The 21,703-nt window shown below is 35.0% G+C and overlaps 10 protein-coding genes and 8 pseudogenes across 18 annotated transcripts, besides 1 other annotated feature; 7 read left to right on the top strand and 11 right to left on the bottom strand.

Annotated features, from left to right (window-relative positions):
- Window positions 1–17,559: part of a mobile genetic element that runs on past the window's edge.
- TVAGG3_1056490 lies at window positions 31–1,445 on the top strand (annotated as a pseudogene). Its single transcript has one exon. A coding segment is annotated over exon 1 (1,415 nt).
- On the top strand, window positions 2,008–2,544 carry TVAGG3_1056480 (protein of unknown function, DUF4106 family; the record flags this gene model as incomplete). The annotated part of the gene is made up of 1 exon (XM_051255883.1): window positions 2,008–2,544. The coding sequence occupies one exon, from the start codon at window positions 2,008–2,010 to the stop codon at window positions 2,542–2,544; it is 537 nt and encodes a 178-aa protein (XP_051081457.1).
- TVAGG3_1056470 lies at window positions 3,419–4,478 on the top strand (annotated as a pseudogene). The gene has a single exon. A coding segment is annotated over exon 1 (1,060 nt).
- TVAGG3_1056460 lies at window positions 5,081–5,232 on the bottom strand (annotated as a pseudogene). Its single transcript has one exon. A coding segment is annotated over exon 1 (152 nt).
- On the top strand, window positions 5,563–6,437 carry TVAGG3_1056450 (annotated as a pseudogene). Its single transcript has one exon. A coding segment is annotated over exon 1 (875 nt).
- Window positions 7,100–7,603, bottom strand: TVAGG3_1056440 (annotated as a pseudogene). The gene has a single exon. A coding segment is annotated over exon 1 (504 nt).
- Window positions 8,049–8,663, bottom strand: TVAGG3_1056430 (organellar and viral DNA polymerase type B; the record flags this gene model as incomplete). The annotated part of the gene is made up of 1 exon (XM_001296176.1): window positions 8,049–8,663. The coding sequence occupies one exon, from the start codon at window positions 8,661–8,663 to the stop codon at window positions 8,049–8,051; it is 615 nt and encodes a 204-aa protein (XP_001296177.1).
- On the bottom strand, window positions 9,606–10,484 carry TVAGG3_1056420 (organellar and viral DNA polymerase type B; the record flags this gene model as incomplete). The annotated part of the gene is made up of 1 exon (XM_001296175.1): window positions 9,606–10,484. One exon carries the CDS (start codon window positions 10,482–10,484, stop codon window positions 9,606–9,608), a length of 879 nt encoding a protein of 292 aa, XP_001296176.1.
- Window positions 10,804–11,388, bottom strand: TVAGG3_1056410 (uncharacterized protein; the record flags this gene model as incomplete). Its single annotated transcript, XM_051255882.1, has 1 exon — window positions 10,804–11,388. The coding sequence occupies one exon, from the start codon at window positions 11,386–11,388 to the stop codon at window positions 10,804–10,806; it is 585 nt and encodes a 194-aa protein (XP_051081456.1).
- On the bottom strand, window positions 11,719–13,859 carry TVAGG3_1056400 (annotated as a pseudogene). Its single transcript has one exon. A coding segment is annotated over exon 1 (2,141 nt).
- TVAGG3_1056390 (phage tail repeat-like family) lies at window positions 13,907–14,491 on the bottom strand (the record flags this gene model as incomplete). Its single annotated transcript, XM_051255881.1, has 1 exon — window positions 13,907–14,491. One exon carries the CDS (start codon window positions 14,489–14,491, stop codon window positions 13,907–13,909), a length of 585 nt encoding a protein of 194 aa, XP_051081455.1.
- On the bottom strand, window positions 14,511–14,666 carry TVAGG3_1056380 (uncharacterized protein; the record flags this gene model as incomplete). The annotated part of the gene is made up of 1 exon (XM_051255880.1): window positions 14,511–14,666. One exon carries the CDS (start codon window positions 14,664–14,666, stop codon window positions 14,511–14,513), a length of 156 nt encoding a protein of 51 aa, XP_051081454.1.
- TVAGG3_1056370 (uncharacterized protein) lies at window positions 14,686–15,087 on the bottom strand (the record flags this gene model as incomplete). Its single annotated transcript, XM_051255879.1, has 1 exon — window positions 14,686–15,087. One exon carries the CDS (start codon window positions 15,085–15,087, stop codon window positions 14,686–14,688), a length of 402 nt encoding a protein of 133 aa, XP_051081453.1.
- Window positions 15,104–15,958, top strand: TVAGG3_1056360 (annotated as a pseudogene). The gene has a single exon. A coding segment is annotated over exon 1 (855 nt).
- Window positions 16,181–16,926, bottom strand: TVAGG3_1056350 (annotated as a pseudogene). The gene has a single exon. A coding segment is annotated over exon 1 (746 nt).
- Window positions 17,560–18,009: 450 nt separating the features above from the next.
- Window positions 18,010–18,858, top strand: TVAGG3_1056330 (uncharacterized protein; the record flags this gene model as incomplete). The annotated part of the gene is made up of 1 exon (XM_001308756.1): window positions 18,010–18,858. One exon carries the CDS (start codon window positions 18,010–18,012, stop codon window positions 18,856–18,858), a length of 849 nt encoding a protein of 282 aa, XP_001308757.1.
- Window positions 18,859–18,862: 4 nt separating this feature from the next.
- TVAGG3_1056320 (serine threonine-protein phosphatase family) lies at window positions 18,863–19,105 on the bottom strand (the record flags this gene model as incomplete). The annotated part of the gene is made up of 1 exon (XM_001308757.1): window positions 18,863–19,105. One exon carries the CDS (start codon window positions 19,103–19,105, stop codon window positions 18,863–18,865), a length of 243 nt encoding a protein of 80 aa, XP_001308758.1.
- Window positions 19,106–20,770: 1,665 nt separating this feature from the next.
- Window positions 20,771–21,661, top strand: TVAGG3_1056310 (pyridoxal 5'-phosphate salvage; the record flags this gene model as incomplete). The annotated part of the gene is made up of 1 exon (XM_001308758.1): window positions 20,782–21,651. The coding sequence occupies one exon, from the start codon at window positions 20,782–20,784 to the stop codon at window positions 21,649–21,651; it is 870 nt and encodes a 289-aa protein (XP_001308759.1).
- Between the last annotated feature and the right edge of the window lie 42 nt (window positions 21,662–21,703).

The raw sequence follows: 21,703 nt of genomic DNA, 5'->3' as shown, positions 1-21,703 counted from the left end.
ATCCAACTATTCTATATTTTTACATATGAAATGTACGCCGCTCAGAATATAACGCCAACAGTTTTGGATGCCATGAATGGAAATGTTTCCGAATGGTATAACGAATGCGACAATGCCATTAGAAGGTCAGAAATAGTTCCTGGAACTTACGAATATACAACTGCTGTTTCTTATGGAAACGTAGGTGAGTTTGGAGAAGGTTCTTCAACAACAGTAGATATTGCTTGCGACAGGTTTCATATAATTTCTATTGACAACTCATTCTTATACGTGGAACAAGACATTGAAATAAAACCTTCTGCCAAGTTGTCTGACAAGAAAGGTTGCAATGGAATTTTCTATGTCGGATACCAATATGCTCCAGAAGTTTTCATGGGATATAAGATATATTCTAACTCTGACTTAGTTCAAACAGTAACATGGGCAAACTATGAATGGTTCGCTTTGAGAAACTCAGTACAACCACAAGCTAGAGAACAAACAGACCAGTATGCAACTATTGAGAAAATAAGAAGACTTGACCCTAACGTTCCAGGAGTTTATGTTAACCTTTCTGGACAAACTGCAGCAGCAGTAACCAAAGTAAAACTGAAACTTAGAGTTCCTTTGTCATCTTTCCTCATCTTCAGGTTTTTAAGATACTTGCCAAACTGGGCAGGAAAAATTTCTATCGAACTTACTCCAAGCAAAAATAACTTAGTCATTGCACCAACACAAGACCCATTCACTCTTACTGTAGCTGGAACTGGTGGAGCAAATCGTGACTTTTGCAAAGACAAAGTTGACTTAGACTTTGGTTTCTCAAACCTCAACACTGAAGTAAACTATTATTTCAATGCTGCTGGAACTGCTTGGGACCCAGTTAAGTTCACATGCGAAAAATTTGAATGCAAGAGAATAGAAAGCAGACTTGCAGTCTATATGTTGGACCCAGATATTTCAAATGCTTTAGCTGCCAAATATATTGCAGTTCCACTTATGTTCCCTATACACCAAATATCTGTCAAAGACTTTGCAGGTGAAGTTGGAAACCAAAGTGCTGACCCAGGTGCAAGAACAGATATTGCTTTAACAACTGCAATGAAACATGCAGATACTATGTTTGTACTGTTCAGACGAACTATAAATGACTATTCTTGTTTCTACAACCCCGGTATTAAATATCATATAAACATAGATGGCAAATATTATCCAAGAGAAGAATATTCTACAGTTGAGGATATGAGGTCATACAACTTGACATTAGATGCTATGAACTTTAACAACAACTTCACAACAACCATTAACCCTGAAATGCAAAGTTCTATTATGCCATATGTGAAAGTATGGACTCATACAGGAGGTCAAAAAACTCAATATACAAATGGAGACCGTTCAAACTTTTGGCTTGGCATTCCATTTGCTGACTCAGAAGACTTTATGGGTGGTATTTCAACTGTTGGTACAGTTCAAATACAATATACTGGTGACAGAGACGGTCCAGATGAATTGAAAGCAAAGAAGTTTACAAAACCAATAGCACTTTTCACGGAAGATGCTCTTTTGAAGATTCGTTCGATGAAACCTGCTGGGCTCCTCAGATTGGCATAACGACAGCTTCCATCGAGCAGATTTTGGCAGCAGGTCAGTAAGTTGTTCTTGAACTGACTTCTCTCCGTCAAATATTGACAGTACGCCAGTTTTGACATAAAATTGTAAGATAAACTTACCTTTAGAAATATCTGTAAGTTTTGTTGTTATATTTTTGTCTGCTTCAAGAACTTTCACCATTTCAGTTATACCAACTTTCTTTGCTTTATGAAAATATTTTGGTTCAGCAAAGACTGCTATTCTATAACATTTTCCATTGTTTGTGTAAAGAACTACTCTGTCAATGAACTTGTATTGTTTGTGTGTGTAAACTTTGTTCTGCTTCAATTCGAAGAGATACTCAAATACGTCCATCTTTTTATTCTAAGTAAAATGTCATTTCCGAAAAATAGAAGCGTAAGTGTTTCAAAAGGTTTAATGGCGGTGGCAGATGTGAAGTTAAATTCACCAACTCAAACAAACAGTCAAAGTGTTGTTGTCAATGTCAAAGAAAGAGATGTTGAAGTGGGGAAACCATACGAAGACGAAGATGGTATAACAATAGTTCCTGTAAAAGAACAACCAACATACCCTGAAGTTAGCAGAGACTTAAGTTCTGTTGCAGATATTCGAAACGACTACCAACAACTTAAAGACAAACTTAAAACTCAGGAGAAGATTTGTCAAGCTTTAGGTATAATGTTAAACTTGGTCGAACACAACCCTGTAAAAGTGAACTCATATGTCATTGCACCTCATGAAGTTTTGAAAGAACTATTGAAACTTTTGACAGAGGCAGACGATATAAACATCAAAGAAATAGAACCCGACATTGCTTGCTGTGGTGTTTCATATAATGTCATTGACAAGATATACGTTATGAAAGGAGGTGAGACGTTGAACTTAAAATATAGTTTCCCAGACGTTATAAAAATATTTGACGACCACAACATTTCATTAAAATTTAGTTGCTAAGTAAATGGCAGAAGACATAGTGGTTTATACTATTACGACTAAAAACCCTGAGTCATATAATTCTATAACAACAAACTTACAAAGTCCTCAAGGACGATATTGTAAACTAACCTTAAACACAATGACGACTAAAGCCTGTTTTGCTCTTTTGACACCAGAAGACTTTGTTGTTGTGAATGGTAAAAAATACTTCTTTGAAGATACTTACTCAGATATACCACCAACAGGTTTTGTTGACTTATTTAATACTTTAAGGACGGATGTAACATGTGCTGCAACTAGAGCAGGTTTCATTATGTTTGGATGTCCGACTGAGTTTAGTATAAACGATATGAGCTATAATACAAAACTTATATCTGGTTTTTACTACCAACAGTTTCCTATAACAGGAAAAGGTGTCATACAAGGTCTATCTGTTCCATTGACTTTAAGTACACCTATTTATATATATTGTTTCAAACTTAGGTTCAAAGTGTTATTCGAATGTCGACAGAAACTACTATGACCAAAAGATACTCATGCGTATAAACAACACATTCTCTGCTGGTTTGCCTATTGTTCATTCGAATGCAGAGTTTTCAGCTTTAGTAAACTCAAACACTTTAGCAAACATAAACTTAACCTTAGTTGACGCAAACTTTGTTCCTGTAAAACTTTTATGTCCTATGTATTTGTCAATGACGGCAGAAAGTTTCGAATTGGAAGATGCAACTGGTGAAAGTATTGTATTACAAGAACAACTTCAACAACAAATAGCTCAAGAACAACAAATGCAACAACAAAGTCAAGAATAAAAAAAATATTTTTTTTTATTTTTATAAAAATGTACAGAATAGATGTTTCAGATTTTTATGACTTCCAAGCCTTCAGAAATATGTGTCCATTTAGAGACTATAACAAAGCAGTCGAGAATTTGAAACGTTTAGTCATTTATGTCGACTCTGCCCCAGAATGTTATGTCATGAAAGAATGGGATGTTGTCTTTAACAAACCAAGAGCAACAATAGTTTCAGAACAAGAATGCAGACAGAAACTTAAGAAAATAAAAGTCGTACAAGTTGGTATGAAGATGTTAGATGCTTGGGATATCTTATTGTCAAAGTTAGAAGATTTTTCAGTTCGTGGTATAAAGTTCTATACACCTTCTCCAAACTTCTATTCTATCTTCACTGGATATAAATACGAACAAGTAGAATGGAAAGAAAATGTTATAGAAGCTTGGTTAGACCATGTCAAAGAAATTATATGCAATGGAAACGAAAGAGTCTATGAGTATATCTTATGTTGGTTTGCAAACATCTTACAACATCCAAGTGCTAAAAATGAAACTGCTCTCATCATAATTGGAAAACAAGGAACTGGTAAGAACACTTTCTTTACAGATATCTTATGCAAACTGTTAGAGGGCTATTCGAACCCTAATATGACAAACTTAGAAAACATCTGCGGTAAATTTAACTCTTCAATAGAGAATATGAAACTTATAGTATGTAACGAACTTCAAAGTATAGATACAACAAAAGTTTTGAACTCAGATGCTTTGAAGAGTCTTATAACAGACAAAGTTGGAGTTGTTGAAAGAAAATATAAAGACCAAAGAGTTTGTGAAAATGTTGCAAACTTCGTCATGGTTTCAAACAATGCGTTCCGATGAAGTTAGAAAGTTCTGACAGAAGATATGTAGTTGTCAGAACGTCAGATTCTCATATGCAAGATACAGAATATTTTGACGACTTAGCAGAAACTTTGACATCTGACTTTTACAACCACTTGTTCTCATATTTCATGACATTAGATATTTCTAAGTTCAATCCAAGACAAATTCCACATACCGAAGAGAGACAAACATTGTTAGAAGCAAACAAGAGTGTATATGAACTGTTCATAGATGAAACTGACTTTGAGTGTTTAGATGAAAGGTCATTGTACGATTCGTATAAACAGTATTGTCAAGAGTATGGTTATATGCCAGCGTCTAAACGAACATTCTTGGCAAATGTCAAAAGTCTTTTAGACATACAGAATGGTATATATACAAAGAAAAATTTTTCTGAGTAAATTTTTAAAAAAATATTTTTTTTATCCGATAGAAAAGATGACGAAATTCATCTCAGTAAACAAGTACATGTCAGGACTTAAAGAAGAACTAGACCCATTCACATATTTGAATGTTTACTTCTACCATTTTGAAAAGTCTACATTTGACAAAGTTTGGAACATCGAACCAGTTAAGTTTGCTATTGTGACTAAAAATGGTGCGAAATTTGAAGACTTAGACATAGAAGGTTTGTTAACAGTCAAAGAAAGTTTTGACAGAAGGTTCAAACCTTAAAGAAGGCAAAGCATACAAACTTGTTATACCTTATGAACCAAAGAAAGCAGACGACTATGAATATTATGAGTCTAAAGTTGTAGAAGTTCAAGGTAAATTGGGTAAAAAGATTTTAGAGTCTAAGCCAGTGTTTACTCCTAAAGAGGAAGAGAACATTGACATTGACCCAGAAATGTTCTAAAAATAAAATTTTATTTTTACATGTCAAATTTCTTTTTCTCTGGAACTGGCTCTGGTTCTTTCTTCTCTTCTTCTACTTTCTTTTCTTTCTTTTCTCTCTTCTTCTTTTCTGGTGGAGTTATGTCAAACTTCTCAGAACCATATTTTTGTAAAAGTTCTTTGTCCTTTAATAGCTCTTCTATTCTGTTTTCTATTTCATCTTCAAGAACAGCGCATGTGTCTTCTTTGCATTCTAAGAAGTTTTGTTGGACTTCATCTCTCCAAGAGGCGTCATCTCTGTCAACAAGTCTGTCATTGACAAATTTTAAGACTGCTCTGCTTAATGTTTTATGGTTCTTGTCATATTCCCAGAAACAGAACTTTAGAACAAATTCACCTTTCTTGTTTACACTATGTAAGATTTTATGGTCTACAGATGTTTTGCTGTCGAAAAGCTTGTCTCGAATATAGATAGCGAAATCGCTAGACATTTTCTAAAAGATAAAAATTTTAATTTTTCTAAAAATATGTTAGAAAAAAAGTTTGCTGACATTGACAAAAAATTTGAGAATGTTTTAAACAAGAACAAGAGGAAGTTGGAAAATGCTCAGATAAAACCCATACATGACAAGTTCTTATTTGCTCAGAATGGTATAACAGGTCTAATTGCACGCCTGGGTCGGGTAAGACTTTCACTTATCTTAAAATGGCTGCACAACAACAAGAACTAGATGAGAAGAACCCATTCTATGAGTTAGTTGTCATTTGTAGTACTTCTGGTCAATTTGACCAAACCGTCAATTCGTTCAAAGATATTATAAAAAAGTCAAAACTAGTATGTATAAAAGACTCTGAGTTGTTGGATTGGATAAAGAAGTACCAAAGAAGAGTTTTGAAGTACAATGCTATAAATGAGTATATAAATTCGAAGTTTAAAGACCCAAATGAGGAAATGCAGAGAATATTAGAGAAGAAACACTTCAGAAACAAACAGAAAGAGATAGAATACATTTCGAAGAAATTGCAATCTTACGATTGGAAGACTTACCCTCATAGATGTCTTCTTATTTTAGATGACTTTGCTTCTCATCCTTTGTTAAAGAATAGAGAACAAGACATGTGTCGAATTCTTAAGAAGCTCAGACACTTTAACATCTCTGTTGTCATTTGTGTACAGACAGCAAAGAGTTTAAGTAAGGATGTAAAGAGAATACTTACTGATATCATACTTTTCCCCGGATTGTCCGAAGACGATTTCATGGAACTTATGAAAGAGTCCATGGCAGGTAAGTTTGACAGACATGAACTATGGGAGATGTACAAAGTCATACAAGACCCTCATACTTCTTTCAGAATTCATATCTACGCGAACAAAGTTCAAATTGTAAAAAGTCAAGCGTAAAAATGTAAGTGTTTTAGTCTTAGTCTGTTGTGGTGCTGGGGCTGTCGGTTCTTCTGGCTTTGGAATGGACTCGGTTGGTGGTACGTCGGACATTCGTTTGTGTCCTGTCGGAAGGAAGAACTCGGAATGCCAGAAGGAAGGACTTTTCCTGTTGGAAAGAAAAATTTTTCCTGTCGGAAGGAAGAGTTCTTCCAGTTGGAAGGAAAATTTTTTCCTGTCGGAAGGAAGAGTTCTTCCTGTTGGAAGGAAAATTTTTTCCTGTTGGAAGGAAAATTTTTTCCTGTCGGAAGGAAAAATTTTTCCTGAAGGTCGGCCAAAAAGTTCTCAATTTTCGAAAATTTGAATGGTTTACGGACGGACAACTGGAAAAATTTTTCCTGTTGGAAGGAAAATTTTTTCCTGTTGGAAGGAAAATTTTTTCCTGTTGGAAAGAAAAACTTTTCCTGTCGGAAAGAAAAACTTTTCCTGTTGGAAGGAAGAACTTTTCCTGTTGGAAAGAAAAACTTTTCCTGTCGGAAAGAAAAACTTTTCCTGTTGGAAAGAAAAATTTTTCCTGTTGGAAGGAAGGACTCGGAATGCCAGAAGGACTCGGACAAGACAATTTACCTTATAGAGCTACCTGAGCCATCTTTGGTGTCAAGCTTGAAAAATAAATGGTTCATCTACTCTGCTTGTTTGAAGTTGTCAAAATACTCTGTTATTTTTTCTTTCAGTAGCGGTAAATCTTCTTTGAAGGTAAGTATTGTACAACCTTTCATATCATAGTGTGTTTGAGGTAACGTATCTTGAACTATCTGTTTAACATCTTCATTCGGTGTCATTGAAATCGGTAAGTTTTCGCGATAGAACCAATTTCTGTCAGATTTGTAAATCTTAGCAAGGTCGTAAAAGCTTTTGTTGTTTCTTCTGACTAAATGCAACATAACCATATCTCTGTCTTCTTCATTTTCCATCTCTTCAGTGTAAATCATATACTTATAGTTCTTTTCCTTTCCTTTTGGTACCGAACGTGGTATTCTTTTCTGTATGTTTTTGTCTTTTGCTTCAATGACTTCATCTTTTGCTTCAAGCTTGTTCTCTAGCTCTTCACGTTCTTGTCTATGAATTTCGTCAAGAAGTCTGTAAATATACCAAGCATAACGAGGCGAAGCCCACATTGCAACAGCATTTACAAGAAGTCTATGTACATAATATCCTCTCAAACCGTTTGGCAATTTTTCACGATTTTCATAGAGTTTTGGCGACTGAGGTTTTTCTCCCACTCGAGTTTTTGCGACTACGGGATTTCTCGTAGTCGAATTTTCAGCTTCATTTAATAGTTCAATAGTGCTTTGGTTCCTAAACCAGTCTTGTGGTTTCTTAGTATCTGGAGCAAAACATGCTGTCAAAATACTTTGCATTTGGTACATGTCGTCTTTGACCGAACGAATGAGACGGAGTTGTTTGTTATACTGAACCCACTCATATTCTTCACTTATGGCTTCATGAACGATAGCAGTTGTTGTGTTCTCTGTTGTTGACATTACTGTCTTTACATACAAAATAAAAAAATAAAAAAAAATAAAATTAGCGTTATTTTCTATCTTGTATAAAAGACCAAAAATAAACGCTTTACATGTATTTTTCAGCAACTTCGTCAAATAATTTTATAGCTTTAGCTATCTCATCTACTTCAAACGTTTCTTTACCTTTCGTGGGAGCACCATACATTTTCTCAAACTTTTCAAGTAGTTCTGTTTCAGCAGCTCTCATATCGTTAACAAACGCAACCTTGACTCTATTGACTATACTGTCATATCTTTGAGTTATATTAAATGTTCTTCCTATCTTATATCTCTTTGTATTGAAGTCCTTCGGTTTCTGAACGATATAAAGTAAGCCTTCACTGCAACGTTCAGTATCGAATGAACCATATGTTATGAAATTATATCCAACAACTGGGTCAATCCAGAACAAAACTATTGGTATAAGACTTTTGTCTATAAGATATGTTCTTGTTCCATAGAATCTTACCGATATCATAAGCTCAGGATTTTTTGTCAAAATTTTCTGAGTAGAAGCATTTCTAACCCAGTCGTGGGATGTTTTCTTTTCAGATAGTGTTAGAATGTCTGACAAAGAATATTTGTTGTATTTCTTTGAGTATCTTACGTTTAAATCCCCTATTCTAACCACTTTGGTCTCATTGTCTATCTTTTTAACTGTTTCAAACTCAGTGTTTGTCATTTCCTGTTCTTACATACAAAATAAAAAAAAATATTTTAAAAAAACTAGCGTTATTTTATTTTGTATAAAAGATACAGTTATATCATGAAATTTGGTCATTTTTTTACGATTTTCGTACGGAATCTCGACCCCTGTAAAAGTCGGGGTCGCATTTTTTCACGATTTTCATGAGTTTTATGCAAGGCCGAAAAAAATCGGGCTAGAGAAATTTCACGATTTTCATAAGCGTAGTATATGGTAAACGCTATTTTTTTGACGAAGTGTTAAAGTTCACTTCGTAAAAATTTCACGATTTTCATAAGCGTAGTATATGGTAAACGTCATTTTTAGGCGACTGGGGTTTTTCTCCCACTCGCAATTTTTTACGATTTTCATAAGCGTTTTACATGGTAAACGTCATTTTTTTTACGAAGTGCAAAAGTTCTCTTCGTCAAAAAAACAGTTATTTCATAAGCGTTTTACATGGTAAACGTCATTTTTTTTACGAAGTGCAAAAGTTCTCTTCGTCAAAAAAACAGTTATTTCATGAGTTTTTTTCACTGTTTTCGTACGGAATCTCTATCCTCGGTTTTTCGAGGGTAGCAAACATATGAGGAAATTCATGAAATTTGGTCATTTTTTTCAGCAAAAATATATTTTAGGCGACCAGGTCACCAGGTCACCAGGTCACCAGGTCAAATGAACTTCTCTTAAAATTACTGACAACACGACATTTTGACAACAACACAGGAAATAGACTTCTTCGTATATGTTTTGTCAAACATGAGCGTAAATCAGACAAAAATATATTTTAGGTGAGACCATGTGCCTATGTGCCTCGGTCAAATGAACTTCTCTTAAAATTACTGACAACAAGACATTTTGACAACAACACAGGAAAATGTCAAGATTTCATCGTCAATGAGCGTAAATCAGACAAAAATATATTTCTACCATAAAGTTTCACAAGCGTTTTACATGGTATGTACGATGTATATTTGAAATTCTAAACAGTTTTGTAGCTTCTATTTCTTCACGAAGGATATCGAATGTTTTAACAATGCCGAATGTTTCTTTATATTTCTTCTTGACATCTGAAAGAAGGAAATCGTCAGCTGTTGGATAGTTTTTGTTCAGAAATGTCAACATGTCCATTTTATTTTCTGCTGGTTTCTCTGCTTCTTTCTTTAAGTCAGCGTAGTCTTTTCTCATACGTTCTATCTCTTTGACGGAGTAGTTATATCTCCTCATTGCTGCTTTACATTTTGAACATTGTGGGTTCATTTTAGCGTTATATTCTGAAACCTTACCTGCAAGTATGACCAAGGCGTCAATGGTTTTCTTTAACTCAAAGGCTGCTGGTTTTATTTGTCCGTTCCATACTTTACCTCTTCTATCTTCATCTCTTATCTGCCATACACACTCAGCAACTAACGAAACAAAGTTGTCGTAGGTCTTAAACTCCCCAGATTTATATATGTCCATGACTTTGTGGTTGCAATGAAATCCAAGAAACTCATAGTTTATCTTACGTATGAACTTCTTAATTTCAACTGAGTCAGTTGGTTTCACTTCTATTTCATCGAATTCAGGAATAGTGAGCTTTTGTTGTTGGATTTCAGGAAGTTTAGGTAGATGGTCGATGAGGTCCTGCATTTCATAAAGATATTGTTCATTTGTTTCATCTTTCGCACTACAGTCTAAATCTCCTTGGAGAAGTTCCTGCTTTATCTTCTGGATTTCTGTTTCGAAAGTATATGAAGAAGGAATGAAGCTTTTCATCTCTACTAACATAGATGTTGGGTTCATGACTAACGAGTTTGTTGCTGTTGTTGCTAACATGTTCTTACAATAAAAATAAAAAAATATTTTTTTAAAAAACTACCTAAAATATATTTTTGCCGAATTCAAGAGTTTTGTGTGTTTTCTACGGTGGGGCCAAAAGTGGCTCGACCTCAAAACAAGCATTTTGTGAAGAATATACCAACCGTCACAAAATTCAACGGTTGCTTTTTTTATTTCGGGAAAATTCAAGAGTTTTGTGTGTTTTCTACGATGTTGTCAAAATGTCGTGTTGTCACACTTTTTAAAAGAAGTTCATTTGACCGAGGCACATAGGCACATAGGCACACCTAAAAACCATCTAACCAAAACTCATTTTTCAGTACTTTTTCAGCACTTTTCCGTAGTTGTATATGAAAGACAATTCGAGATAAAAGTCATAGTATAATGGAATAATATGCTGCACACCGTTTGTTGTGAACCAAACTTGAAAGTCAGAGAAACTGTTACTAGGTGGTTCGTAGAATTTAGAAGCAAAGTCATAAAAGTCCTTACCGATACAAAGAAAACTGTTGTTGCTTGAACTGAAACTTGCATGACACATGACATTTTGAGGGTCAAACACGTTTCTATAAACTGTCAAATCTGCTGGTGGAAGTATAAAATTAAATGGACCATCTGGTGGTAATGGTTCGTTCTGGTTTAGTAACCGAAGAAATTGTGCCCAAGAACGCTTGTCTACTCCCCAATATAAAAACTCTGTATCTCTTGGAGGGTTAATTTCAATCTTTTGAAATGAAACGGTGGAGTTCATCTTGTTATATTCTAGTTTCAGATAGTATGTTCCATTTAGTAAAGAGTGGTATTTTTCTTGAAATTCCCAGTAGTATTTGTTTATTTGAGTTTGGAAGTCATTTAGAGTTTTCTCAAGACTTTCGTCTGAACGAATTGTAAAGATTTTCATTTCATCAAATTTTTCTATTAGACCATCAGAACCTTTATACTGACCATGAAAATATACTGCGAACATAAACGCGTTAGTTCTATTTGAAAACAAAACTCTTCTAAATCCTATTGCCTTTGCATCTGAAGGACTTTGAAGCCAACGAATTGGATAGTCAAACCTGTATGAACGGGATGAAATTTCTTCATCTGATATAGTCCTACCGGCATTTGTGAAGATATAGTCTAACGGTTTTGTATCTGCTACTTTTGTTCTTTGTTTTTCAACCTGAAGCATTTCATATATGTAAAAATATACTGTTTTAAAAACGTTTTTACTTCATGCAATGTTTTATTTCATGCAATGTTTTATTTCTGTGCCGTCTTCAAGTATACCCCAATATTTCCTTTTTGATATTACATGAACTTCGGAAAATACCTTATCTAGCTTAAAACAGCCCATCTTTTCACCGACCATTCCCATTTCAATGAGTTTGTTGTATCCTTCTTCGTTCGTCATGAGCGCGTCAATGTTCTCGTAGTAAACCTTCACTTTGGATTTGACCTCTGAGAAGAATTTGTTGTAGTTGTCAAGGACTGCCTTTGCGAACTGAGGGTATGACCAATGTTCGACAATAGGTTTTAATGTGGTTACTAAGCCACTTTGACCTTCGGTGAACTCGTACTTCAAAACAAAAGGAGAAAACCTTTCAACAAAGTTGTCGACCTTCTCATAGTGTTTACTCTTCATCTTTTGAGGTTTTTTAATGGAATATCCCCATGTCGAATTCATAAGCAATTTGAGTGTCATTGCAAGCTTGGGGTTTGAAGCTTTCCTAATATCATATAGTTGTTGTATGACCTTTCCAACTGTATAGTTCCTTCCCGGGAACTCACCGTCTTCGTTTGGAATTCCAGTCGGAATATATTGGACAAACCTCATGTACGCAGCGTTAAGGTCGACATAGTATATCTTTTCATATGAGTCGAACTTTTTGCATCCAATCGGTCCAGTTTGTGGAAATTCAAGCGAGTCTCTTATCTTCTGAGATACCTCCCCTGTTATCTCATAAACATCGTCAAAGCAACCTGTTTCATATAAAACCTTCTGACCCAACTCTGATGCTCTCCAATACAATTTGACGTCGACTGGATGTCTCAATGGAAGTTTGTTTATAGCATCTTGAAGTTCTTGCAACCTCATTGGAAGTTCTTCTGGTTCAGGTTGGTATCCGAACAATCCAACTCCTTTTGGAACTGTGTACTTCTTTTGTGCTAGAACTTTGTCTGGAACAACTTTTGGTCTCACCAACAATGAAAAGTTTGTTTCGTCTTTTGGTACAAAAGTTTCTGTCAGCTTGTCATCTGGAATTGGTTCCAACAAACCTTTCTCGAAAAGAATGTTAACAGCTCTGACAATGTTGCACTTGCCTCTTCCGAACAATGGGTTTGTAAGACTTTCGTTCAACATGAAGTGGTTGTGGACAATTGCAATCTTCAACCATGGTAAGTCTTTGTCAACAACATAGTCGTCATGTGAAAAACCTTTCTCAGTCGGAATGTTGACTCGGATATTGACATTTGCCAACGGTGCAATTTTTGTCAATTGACCTCTAAGAAGGTACCTTGTCTTCACACATGACTCAAGATACTTCATCTTCTCATCTGTAACAAGACCTGAGTTCCTGAGACATGTAAGAATGCAAGGTTCATTGACAATTGTTTCAATTGAATTGTAAATTCCATACCTTGTCAAGTCAATGTCAGACTTGTTTATGAAGGGGAAGTATCCAGCATGTTGTCTGACTGCTTGAGGGTTAGGTTGGTACCATTCGAACTTCACGCTTGCAATTCCTTCAATCGCATTCAAAATATCTGAGTCGGAGTCAAACATTTGTTCTCTCTTTGTAGTCTTGAAAGCGTCAAGAAGTTGTGCGGCTGTTGTGACATTGCCATGTGCATAGTAAATATGACCATCCAAATCTGTTACGGTTAGTCTGAGATTGTGTCCTTTCTTATTTCCGTCTTGAATTGCAGCAAGTACACCCATGAAGCCTTCTTTGTTCTTTCCTTCGTCAAAGTTTACTGTAAAGGTTCGACCAGATGTAATTTTATACTTCTAACTTCACGATACTTTTCATATGCATATCTTGTTCTTTCCATGGGAGCATGTGCGTCTTCACCTTTTCCTTTTTTCCTTCTCAAAGGATGCAATTGTTCGTCATGTTTCCAGTAGAATCTGGCAAAGCCGTCGTGTCCTTCAACTTGAGGTTCACTAACATCGAAAGGCATGTCCATAAGACGTTCTTCTTCTAACCTCTCTAGTCTGTTTGGATAATTTGCACGTGCTGTTTCCAAATCCATTTCGTAGCGAAGACCAGACAATTTGTCATAGACTTTTATGGGTCTTCCCTTCCTATATTTAAACTTCTTCGAAACTCTCCAACCATATCTTTGCAACTCTGCTTTTATTCTAGCAGACCTTCTGTCCATTCTATATAGGGGCATTTTTATAAAAATAAAAAATATATTTTTTCTCTTTACTTAACATAACCGCCCGCTACCATAAGTCTTTGACGCCAACCCATACCAGCTAATGAAGGTTGACTTGGTTTAGTCTCCAAACTAAACTTTGGTTTTGGTTTATCTTCAGTTTTTGGTTTCTCTTCTTCTATTGGTTTTTCGTCACTTTTCGGTTCTGCTGACTTTACTTCACTTGCAGGAACAGTTGTGTCGTTAACATCTTCATAAATATCATATGCCATTTGTTTTTGTTTTCCTTTCAACTTTTTGTGTTTGTTGTAAAGTTTAGAATATTTCGACTCTAAGTCAATGAGATGTTCTATAATGAACTGTTGGTCAGTGAAGTAAACTTTTCCATCTGTTGTCTCGAAAGCTCCTTCAGACTTCAATATTTTATTTGTGAGAGTCTGTTTCTTTTTTGAGATACTAGCCGTTCCATTTTTATGAAAAGTGACTTTGTAGTTAGAGTTTGTATTTCCAGACCTGGCACTTTCTATTATTGAATTTTTCTCTTCATCTGTAAGTTCTTTGACAGGTTTTGACAATGGTTCTGAACTTTTTGTTTGTGGTGTCAAATCTACCGTTTCAACTTCTTCGGTCATTTCATCTCAGTAAAAAATTTTAGTTTGGTTTGTTTTCAACTGGTTGTTTAGGTTTTTTAAGTCGGTCTAAAACTTCCTGAGGTATAGGAAGAACTTGACAAACACGTGGTGGTGTAACTGCTGGAAGCCGACAAAGCCATCTTGAAGTCATTTGTTTCAATGCTGTATTGTTCATTTCATCTCAGTAAAAAACTTTACATTCCCCACGTTTGAGGCGGTTGAGGTTGGTTGTTGTTTACCCACTGTTGTGCATGGTTATATCCTCTGTTAAAGAATCTTTCACCTTGGTCCATATAGTGTCCTGCTTGGTTATAGTAGTCATTTGCTTTGTTATAGTAGTTTCCTGCTTGTCTTCCTACATTGTCCATCCATCCTTGAACTTTTCCTCTTGTTTCAGGATTTGGAATAAGATTTGCTGCATCTCGTGCTACATCCCAACCTTTCTGTACAGTTTGTATAATAGGTTGTGCTTTCTCTTTCAGTATACCTAATGTACTCAAAATCTTCCTTCCAACTCCAAATACACCTCTGGCTATTGTTCCCACTGCGGGTAAAAATCTAGATGCGACTCCTGCTAATGCGCCAAATAAACCCATTTCTTATAGGATAAAAATGACGAATCCAAACAAGGACCCCTATGTTTCTAAAGCGACAAAGAAAGCACTCATGGTAAAAATCTTTAGTTCAACACCAAATGCTTGGTTTATGGATATCTTGGAAAACATTCCGAGAGTTAGAACAGATGGACCACCATACTGGCTAATATTTGTCGGTCAAAACACAAGATACTGTGAAGCCATACCATTATGGTCCAAAAATATTTTAGATGTGAAAACTGCTTTGACAATATTCGTTGACAAATACCATCCAACAAAACTGACATCTGACTGTGAAAGTTCTTTCAAATCAGACGATATTAAAAACTATCTGCGTTCAAAAAATGTAAACCAATATTTCATTGTCGACCAAACCATTCTGCTCTTGGTGTCATTGACGGTTGTATAAAAATGTTAAGAGACTTAAACCAACCACAAGGTGGTGAAGCAAATGAAATGTCATATGCGACAAATATAGACACTTCTCCCAGGCAAAGATGAGACAAGTTTTAAATATTTACAATAACCGTAAACAAAAAGGTTTGGGAAACCACTCCCCCGAAGAAATGAAAAACAACCCTGACTTAGAGAAAGACTATATATTTAATAATTTAGTCAAAAGAGACAAACAAGAAAGAATGCCGGGCTTCAAACTTCATAAAGGTGACAAAGTAAAAATAGAAATACCTAAACGCGACCCATATGAAAATACTATTGACTATGACAACAATGGGAACTCGACAGGTACTCACATTCGTGTTCGTAAAAATAGAAGAAAGTATACAAGAGAATATTATGAAGTTTTAGGCAAACATGGCAAAATGTACACACTGCAAGCAGAAGATAAAACGACTATTGTCAGACCTCGTTTCAAACTTGTCAAAGTTCAAGGTGGTATACTTTCAAAGACAGTTCCTAACAAATATAAGACAACTCCTGACGAATATGCTAAAGAAGTTGAAAATGACGACTAAGCAATTCTATACCATGCGTAAACTGTCATGTAAGGTGGCATGTAGTCTTTACTTTGTCCTGTTGTTTGCGTATATCCTGAAACGAAATGTGTATGGTTTCCTTCTCCCTGCGTGTCATCCCAGTAACAATTTATAGCAAACTTAACGTCGTCTTTAACATCATATCCTTTACCTTTTGTCATTCCTGACCAATCCCAATATCTATGCCTATGCCAACCTGCTTGAGATGTACTTAAATCTATGTAGTGACTGTGTGCAGGTAAATTTTCACCTGAAATCGTTTTACTTCCACCTGTTTCCTTTGAAGAGTTTGCACAATACAAAAACCTGTCGACTATTTGTTCCCATGCACCAACACCAAACATTACTTGAGGACCTCTTGCTTCCATAGATGTATAAATAGACCTACTGGGTTCATTAAATCAAACATATGAGACATTATAGGATTGTCTCTTTTGAACTTAAAATATAGTGCAACTATTTCAGGTTTCTTCTGGTTTGTGTCAGAATATTTTTTATAATATAATCTTATGTTTTCAGGGTAGGTAAAGTCTTGACTATAATATTTATTTCTGTCATCTTCATAATAGTATACTATTCTCGTTTTTTCTATTGCATTATATCTTTTATATCTATAAAAATCTAAATATAATGTTAGCTTTTGTTCATCTACATGTGGTGTTCTGACGTCATCTCCATAGTCATAATAATATGGTGCTGGAGCTGGGTCAGGCAATGTCATATCTGTCATTTCATAAACTCTTAAATATTTCTTTTGTTCGTCTCCATATAAGTTTAAGTAGCAGTTGTTGTCTAATGGAACTTTAACTTGTGTACCATCATTCTTTTTATAGCTTACATACATTTCATTGTTATTTTTCGGAATGAGTTTATACCGTGTACCATTTTCTAAGGAATGTACAAACTCCCATCTAAAATATTTGTTTTCTTCATTGACAGAAAAGTCACCAACCATAGTTTCAATATTTTTTGTTCCAACTAAACTTTGGTATATTTCATTGACATATGTTTTATCTGCTTTCTTTTCAAGGCTAACGTTTAAGTCTGTTATTTCAGAAGATGTATGTGTATGTCCAACGGCACTTTTCCTGTTTAAGGTTTCTTGTAAGTTTGTAATATTTGCAATGGTATGTGTATGTCCAACGTCACTTTTCCTGTTTAAGGTTTCTTGTAAGTTTGTAATATTTGCAATGGTATGTGTATGTCCAACGTCACTTTTCCTGTTTAAGGTTTCTTGTAAGTTTGTAATATTTGCAATGGTATGTGTATGTCCAACGTCACTTTTCCTGTTTAAGGTTTCTTGTAAGTTTGTAATATTTGCAATGGTATGTGTATGAGTCTTATTTGCTTTTGTCTCTAAGGTTTCTTGTAAGTTTGTAATATTTGCAATGGTATGTGTATGAGTCTTATTTGCTTTTGTCTCTAAGGTTTCTTGTAAGTCTGTTATTTCAGATATAGAATGTGTATGAGTCTTTTTAGAATATTCGTTTTCAGCTCTTGTCACTTCACTTGACATTTTATTGTCAACATATTTTTTGTCTGCTAGTTCAGGATGAGTATGTTCTTTTGTTGCATAAGCTTTGTTAGCTCTTTCTTCTTCTTTTGCTATTGCATCGTCTACATATGTTTTGTCAGCTTTGTTGTCAACATCTGCTTTCAAAAGAAGTTCTTTTATAGGTTTCTCGTTTAAAGTTCCTTTTGTTGGATTTACACAGACAGTATGGTTCTTATTGTCTTGAAACAGAAACTCATCTGTCATTGGGTTTAATGTCAGTTTTAAGTTTCCTTCTTTCAATGACTCAGATATCTTAGAATAGTTTGAAAAGTTTGTTGTGTTCTTATTTAGAGCTTGCAAAATGAGTTGTCGGTTGTGTTTTATTTCTCTCATAGACGCTGTTTCATTTGACATTTTTATTCTAGATAAAATATGCTTCCAATAGAAAAGGAAACTTCTAGAGTTGCTACAACTAAACCATTAGATGAACTTTTTACGAATGTCGGTCAAAAGTTTGAGACAGAGACCGTAAAGCATGAAGGCTATCGTTTTGACTACCCGTTAAGATGGCTAAGAGACCCATCCGTCACAAAAGCTATTGGCTTTCGTAGAATGAAGTTCATTTCAGAAGCCATACATGGTTTCCCATTTACGGTCGGTTTTGAAGTTCGATACTATAACAAAGAAAAACGTACGTATGAGAAATTTGAACAGGGAAAACTTTTACAAGTGAATTTGCTTGTAAACTTAGAAACAACTCTTCAAGCTTTTCAAGAAAAAATAAACGATATCTATCTCGAATATGCAAACCAGTTTAACATTGACGAAGGAGAGTACCATCTCGATATTATATATGACAGGAAAAATGCAACTGTTAAAATCAATAGAATAGAAGACCTTGGAGAAAACGTTTATATTTCTACAAAATATAACAACTTGGCATGGTATAGATTTATGAGGATGTTAAATCAGCCTGCAGAATATCCAGTACACCCGGACTTTTATGAAGTCGAAAACCCTAATGGAACATATGAAAATGTTTTCGACTCAGATGCTATTATAGTTCATGCTTCATTTTCTGGTGCACAAAACTCTTTTTTATGCTTGGCAAATGACTTTTACGAAAAACCTACAAAGCTATATGAACCACCGAGTGGAAGTATTTCGGATTTTCAAGTATGGTTTACTACAGATGGAAGAAAGAGAATAGTTCCATTATACCATGCGTTTTACTTAGAACTTAGTTTCATATACAACTACTATCGAACGGTAAAAATATAATTTTTTAATACGGTTGAGGTGTTGGATTTGGTTGCCAACTAGACTGTGGTGCAGGTTCAGGCTGTTGTATAACAGGAGCTTGTTCTTCTGGTTCAGGGTCTTTAGGTATAATACCAACAAACTGACCTACCCTTTTACCAATATTTTTGACTCCGTTCCATACTCCTCTTCCGACAGATTTTATTCCATTCCATATACCTCTTCCAACATTTCGAAAGAAGTTTCCTATTCTTCCAAAGAAACCCATTTTACTATATGTAAAAATCTAATGTCCGCCTAGTCTCTTACGTTTCCTGTTGAGTTCCATAGCATTCTTTAACTGGAGCTCATACATTCTATTTCTCCTCTGGTAGAAAACATACTCTGGGTCAACTCCTGTGTTCGCGTCATCTGCATAGAGTTGTTTATATCCCACTTCAGGGTTTGTATAAAACTCTTTCCATCTCATATTTGCATACCATGGTGGCAAACCTAACGCAGCGTCATTTGACATGGCAGTTTGCATTTGTACATCTGTTGGCACTTGACCATAGTTTGCCATTGCAGTTTGTATTCTAACTTCATTTGGAATATTCTCTGGGTTTGGTTGTCCGGGTTGCTGTGCATTCGCTAAGTTCTGTGCGTCCATTTAATATTAGATAAAAATATCTCTTACGAGTACATATACTGAACATTTGCAGGCATCGGTTCATCTTCATATTCTCTGTACTTTTCTGCCACGTCAAAGAAATAGATGACACAATGGAAAAAACCTAAAACAAGTAGTCCTATTTCAAACCACATTTACTTACCAATAAAATTTCTTTGTTATGACACTTTCTCCGGTTTATAGGACCTCTCTCATATTCTATCTTGTCATATCTAAACTCATAGTCATGTATGTCCTCTAACCATCTCATAACGGTTTCCAAACCACTTTTATCGGATGTAAAGTAAAGCATGGATGGTTATGTAAAACGTCTAAAGTTTCTAAAGAGTCTCTCAAAGTCCAGTCTACTTGGTATTGAAAATCCCATGTGTTATAGAACGGCGGGTCCACTATAAAGAAAACATTTTCCTTGTCTTTATATTTTTCATACAACTCTGTCCAATGACATCTCACAAACTCTATACCCTCAGTATATTTTCTATGTTCTTTTTGAAAACCTTTGTATAGTTAAGATATAAAACTTTTGACATAAGTGTTTCAATGTCATGAACTCTTATAGCACCACTATATAATAGTCTAGCAGATATACTATCCCAGTCTATATATTCTGCTTTTTTCAAAACCTCTCTCACAATATCTTTCTTATCTAATGGTATACTTTCCATCTTACCTATAGGTATCTTTTCTTTCAACTCACTCAATATTTTGTTTGTGTCTGGTATATGTTTGAGACGGTTCATATAGTTGTCGAAGTCATTGCATATAATCTTTGAGTCAGGAAATACAGTATGGCACAAATGGGATATATAGAAACTTCCACCGAACAAATCTACAAATGTTAGACCATTCGGTAGTTTCTTAAGTTCTCTCAATAGAATATCTTTACATCTACTCTTATTTCCAAAGAAGGGTAACGGTGGTTTTGTAAAATTCATTTTATATATATAATAAAAATGTTTTTTCCTGAAAAGTGACAGAAAAGTGACTGGGGCTAGAGGGCACGAAGTGCCTGGAAGCCCCAATCCCTTTTTTTTTTTTTTTTTTTCTTTTTTTATGAGGCATGTAGACTAGGATCTATTATCGTGTTGTTGATTTTTTATTCAGAAAAAAAACTTATTTTATATGAAATCGAAATTTTAACTCACATTATAGCTTGCCATTGCCTAGAGAGAAGGATTTACAAGTCGATTCATTTTCAAAGTTCATTGATCGGAATTTCTCAAGTATTCAATTTCAATTTTGTCACTTTTATTGTAAATTTTCAATTAAAATCTATGGCTCCTCCTCTTGTTCTCACCATCCAAAGTCACATGACGCATGGCAGAAGTGGAAATAGATCTGCTGTTTTACCGATTGAGGTGAATGGGATTGATTGCGATCCTATAAATACAGTTAATTTCTCAACCCACACTGCATATCCTCATATTCGCGGCACAAAAATGACACCACAAGAATTAGAGGACATTCTCGAAGGATTACGTATGAATAACATTCTCAAAATGTATACACATCTTCTGACCGGATACATAGGTGATCCTCATATCATCAAAGTCATTGCAAATCTCAGGAAAGAACTTGGAAATGGTGTTCATTATCTGTGCGATCCTGTTTTAGGTGATTCTGGAGAATTATACGTAGATCCAGAGTGCAAACAGCTATTCAAAGAAGTTTTAGTTCCAATTGCTGATACTATTACACCAAATCAATACGAAGCAGAGTGGTTGACTGATATGAAACTCAACACTCCTCAAGATCTTCTCGAAATCGTTAAAAAGTTGCATGAATTAGGACCAAAGAATGTTGCCATTTCAAGTATTGAATGGAAGCATCGTTTTGTATTCTTCAGTTTCGAAAATGGAAAGATTCAGCTCCCAGTTGAAACTAAAAGTTATGACAGAAGTTTTGATGGACCTGGCGATGTATTTGCAGCATTATTACTCTCAAATATGATTAAATACCCAGAGGATTACGAAAAAGTCGCTAAAAATACAGTCAATGGTACATTTTGTGTAATCAAAAACACATTTGAACTCGGATTTAGAGAACTTGCAATTCCTCAGTCCGTAGAAGAATTAATTCATCCTCCTGAGTTATTCCAGCCTATAACTATTGAACAATTCCTCAAAACTAATGTTAATGAATAAAAAAAATTTTCTGTCAATGTAAAAAAAATTAATAGTATATTTTAACAATATT

The sequence above is a fragment of the Trichomonas vaginalis genome, chromosome I, assembly GCF_026262505.1.
Source record: "Trichomonas vaginalis G3 chromosome I, whole genome shotgun sequence".
NCBI classification, from domain to species: Eukaryota; Parabasalia; order Trichomonadida; family Trichomonadidae; genus Trichomonas; species Trichomonas vaginalis.
This window is presented reverse-complemented; position numbering and strand designations above follow the sequence as displayed.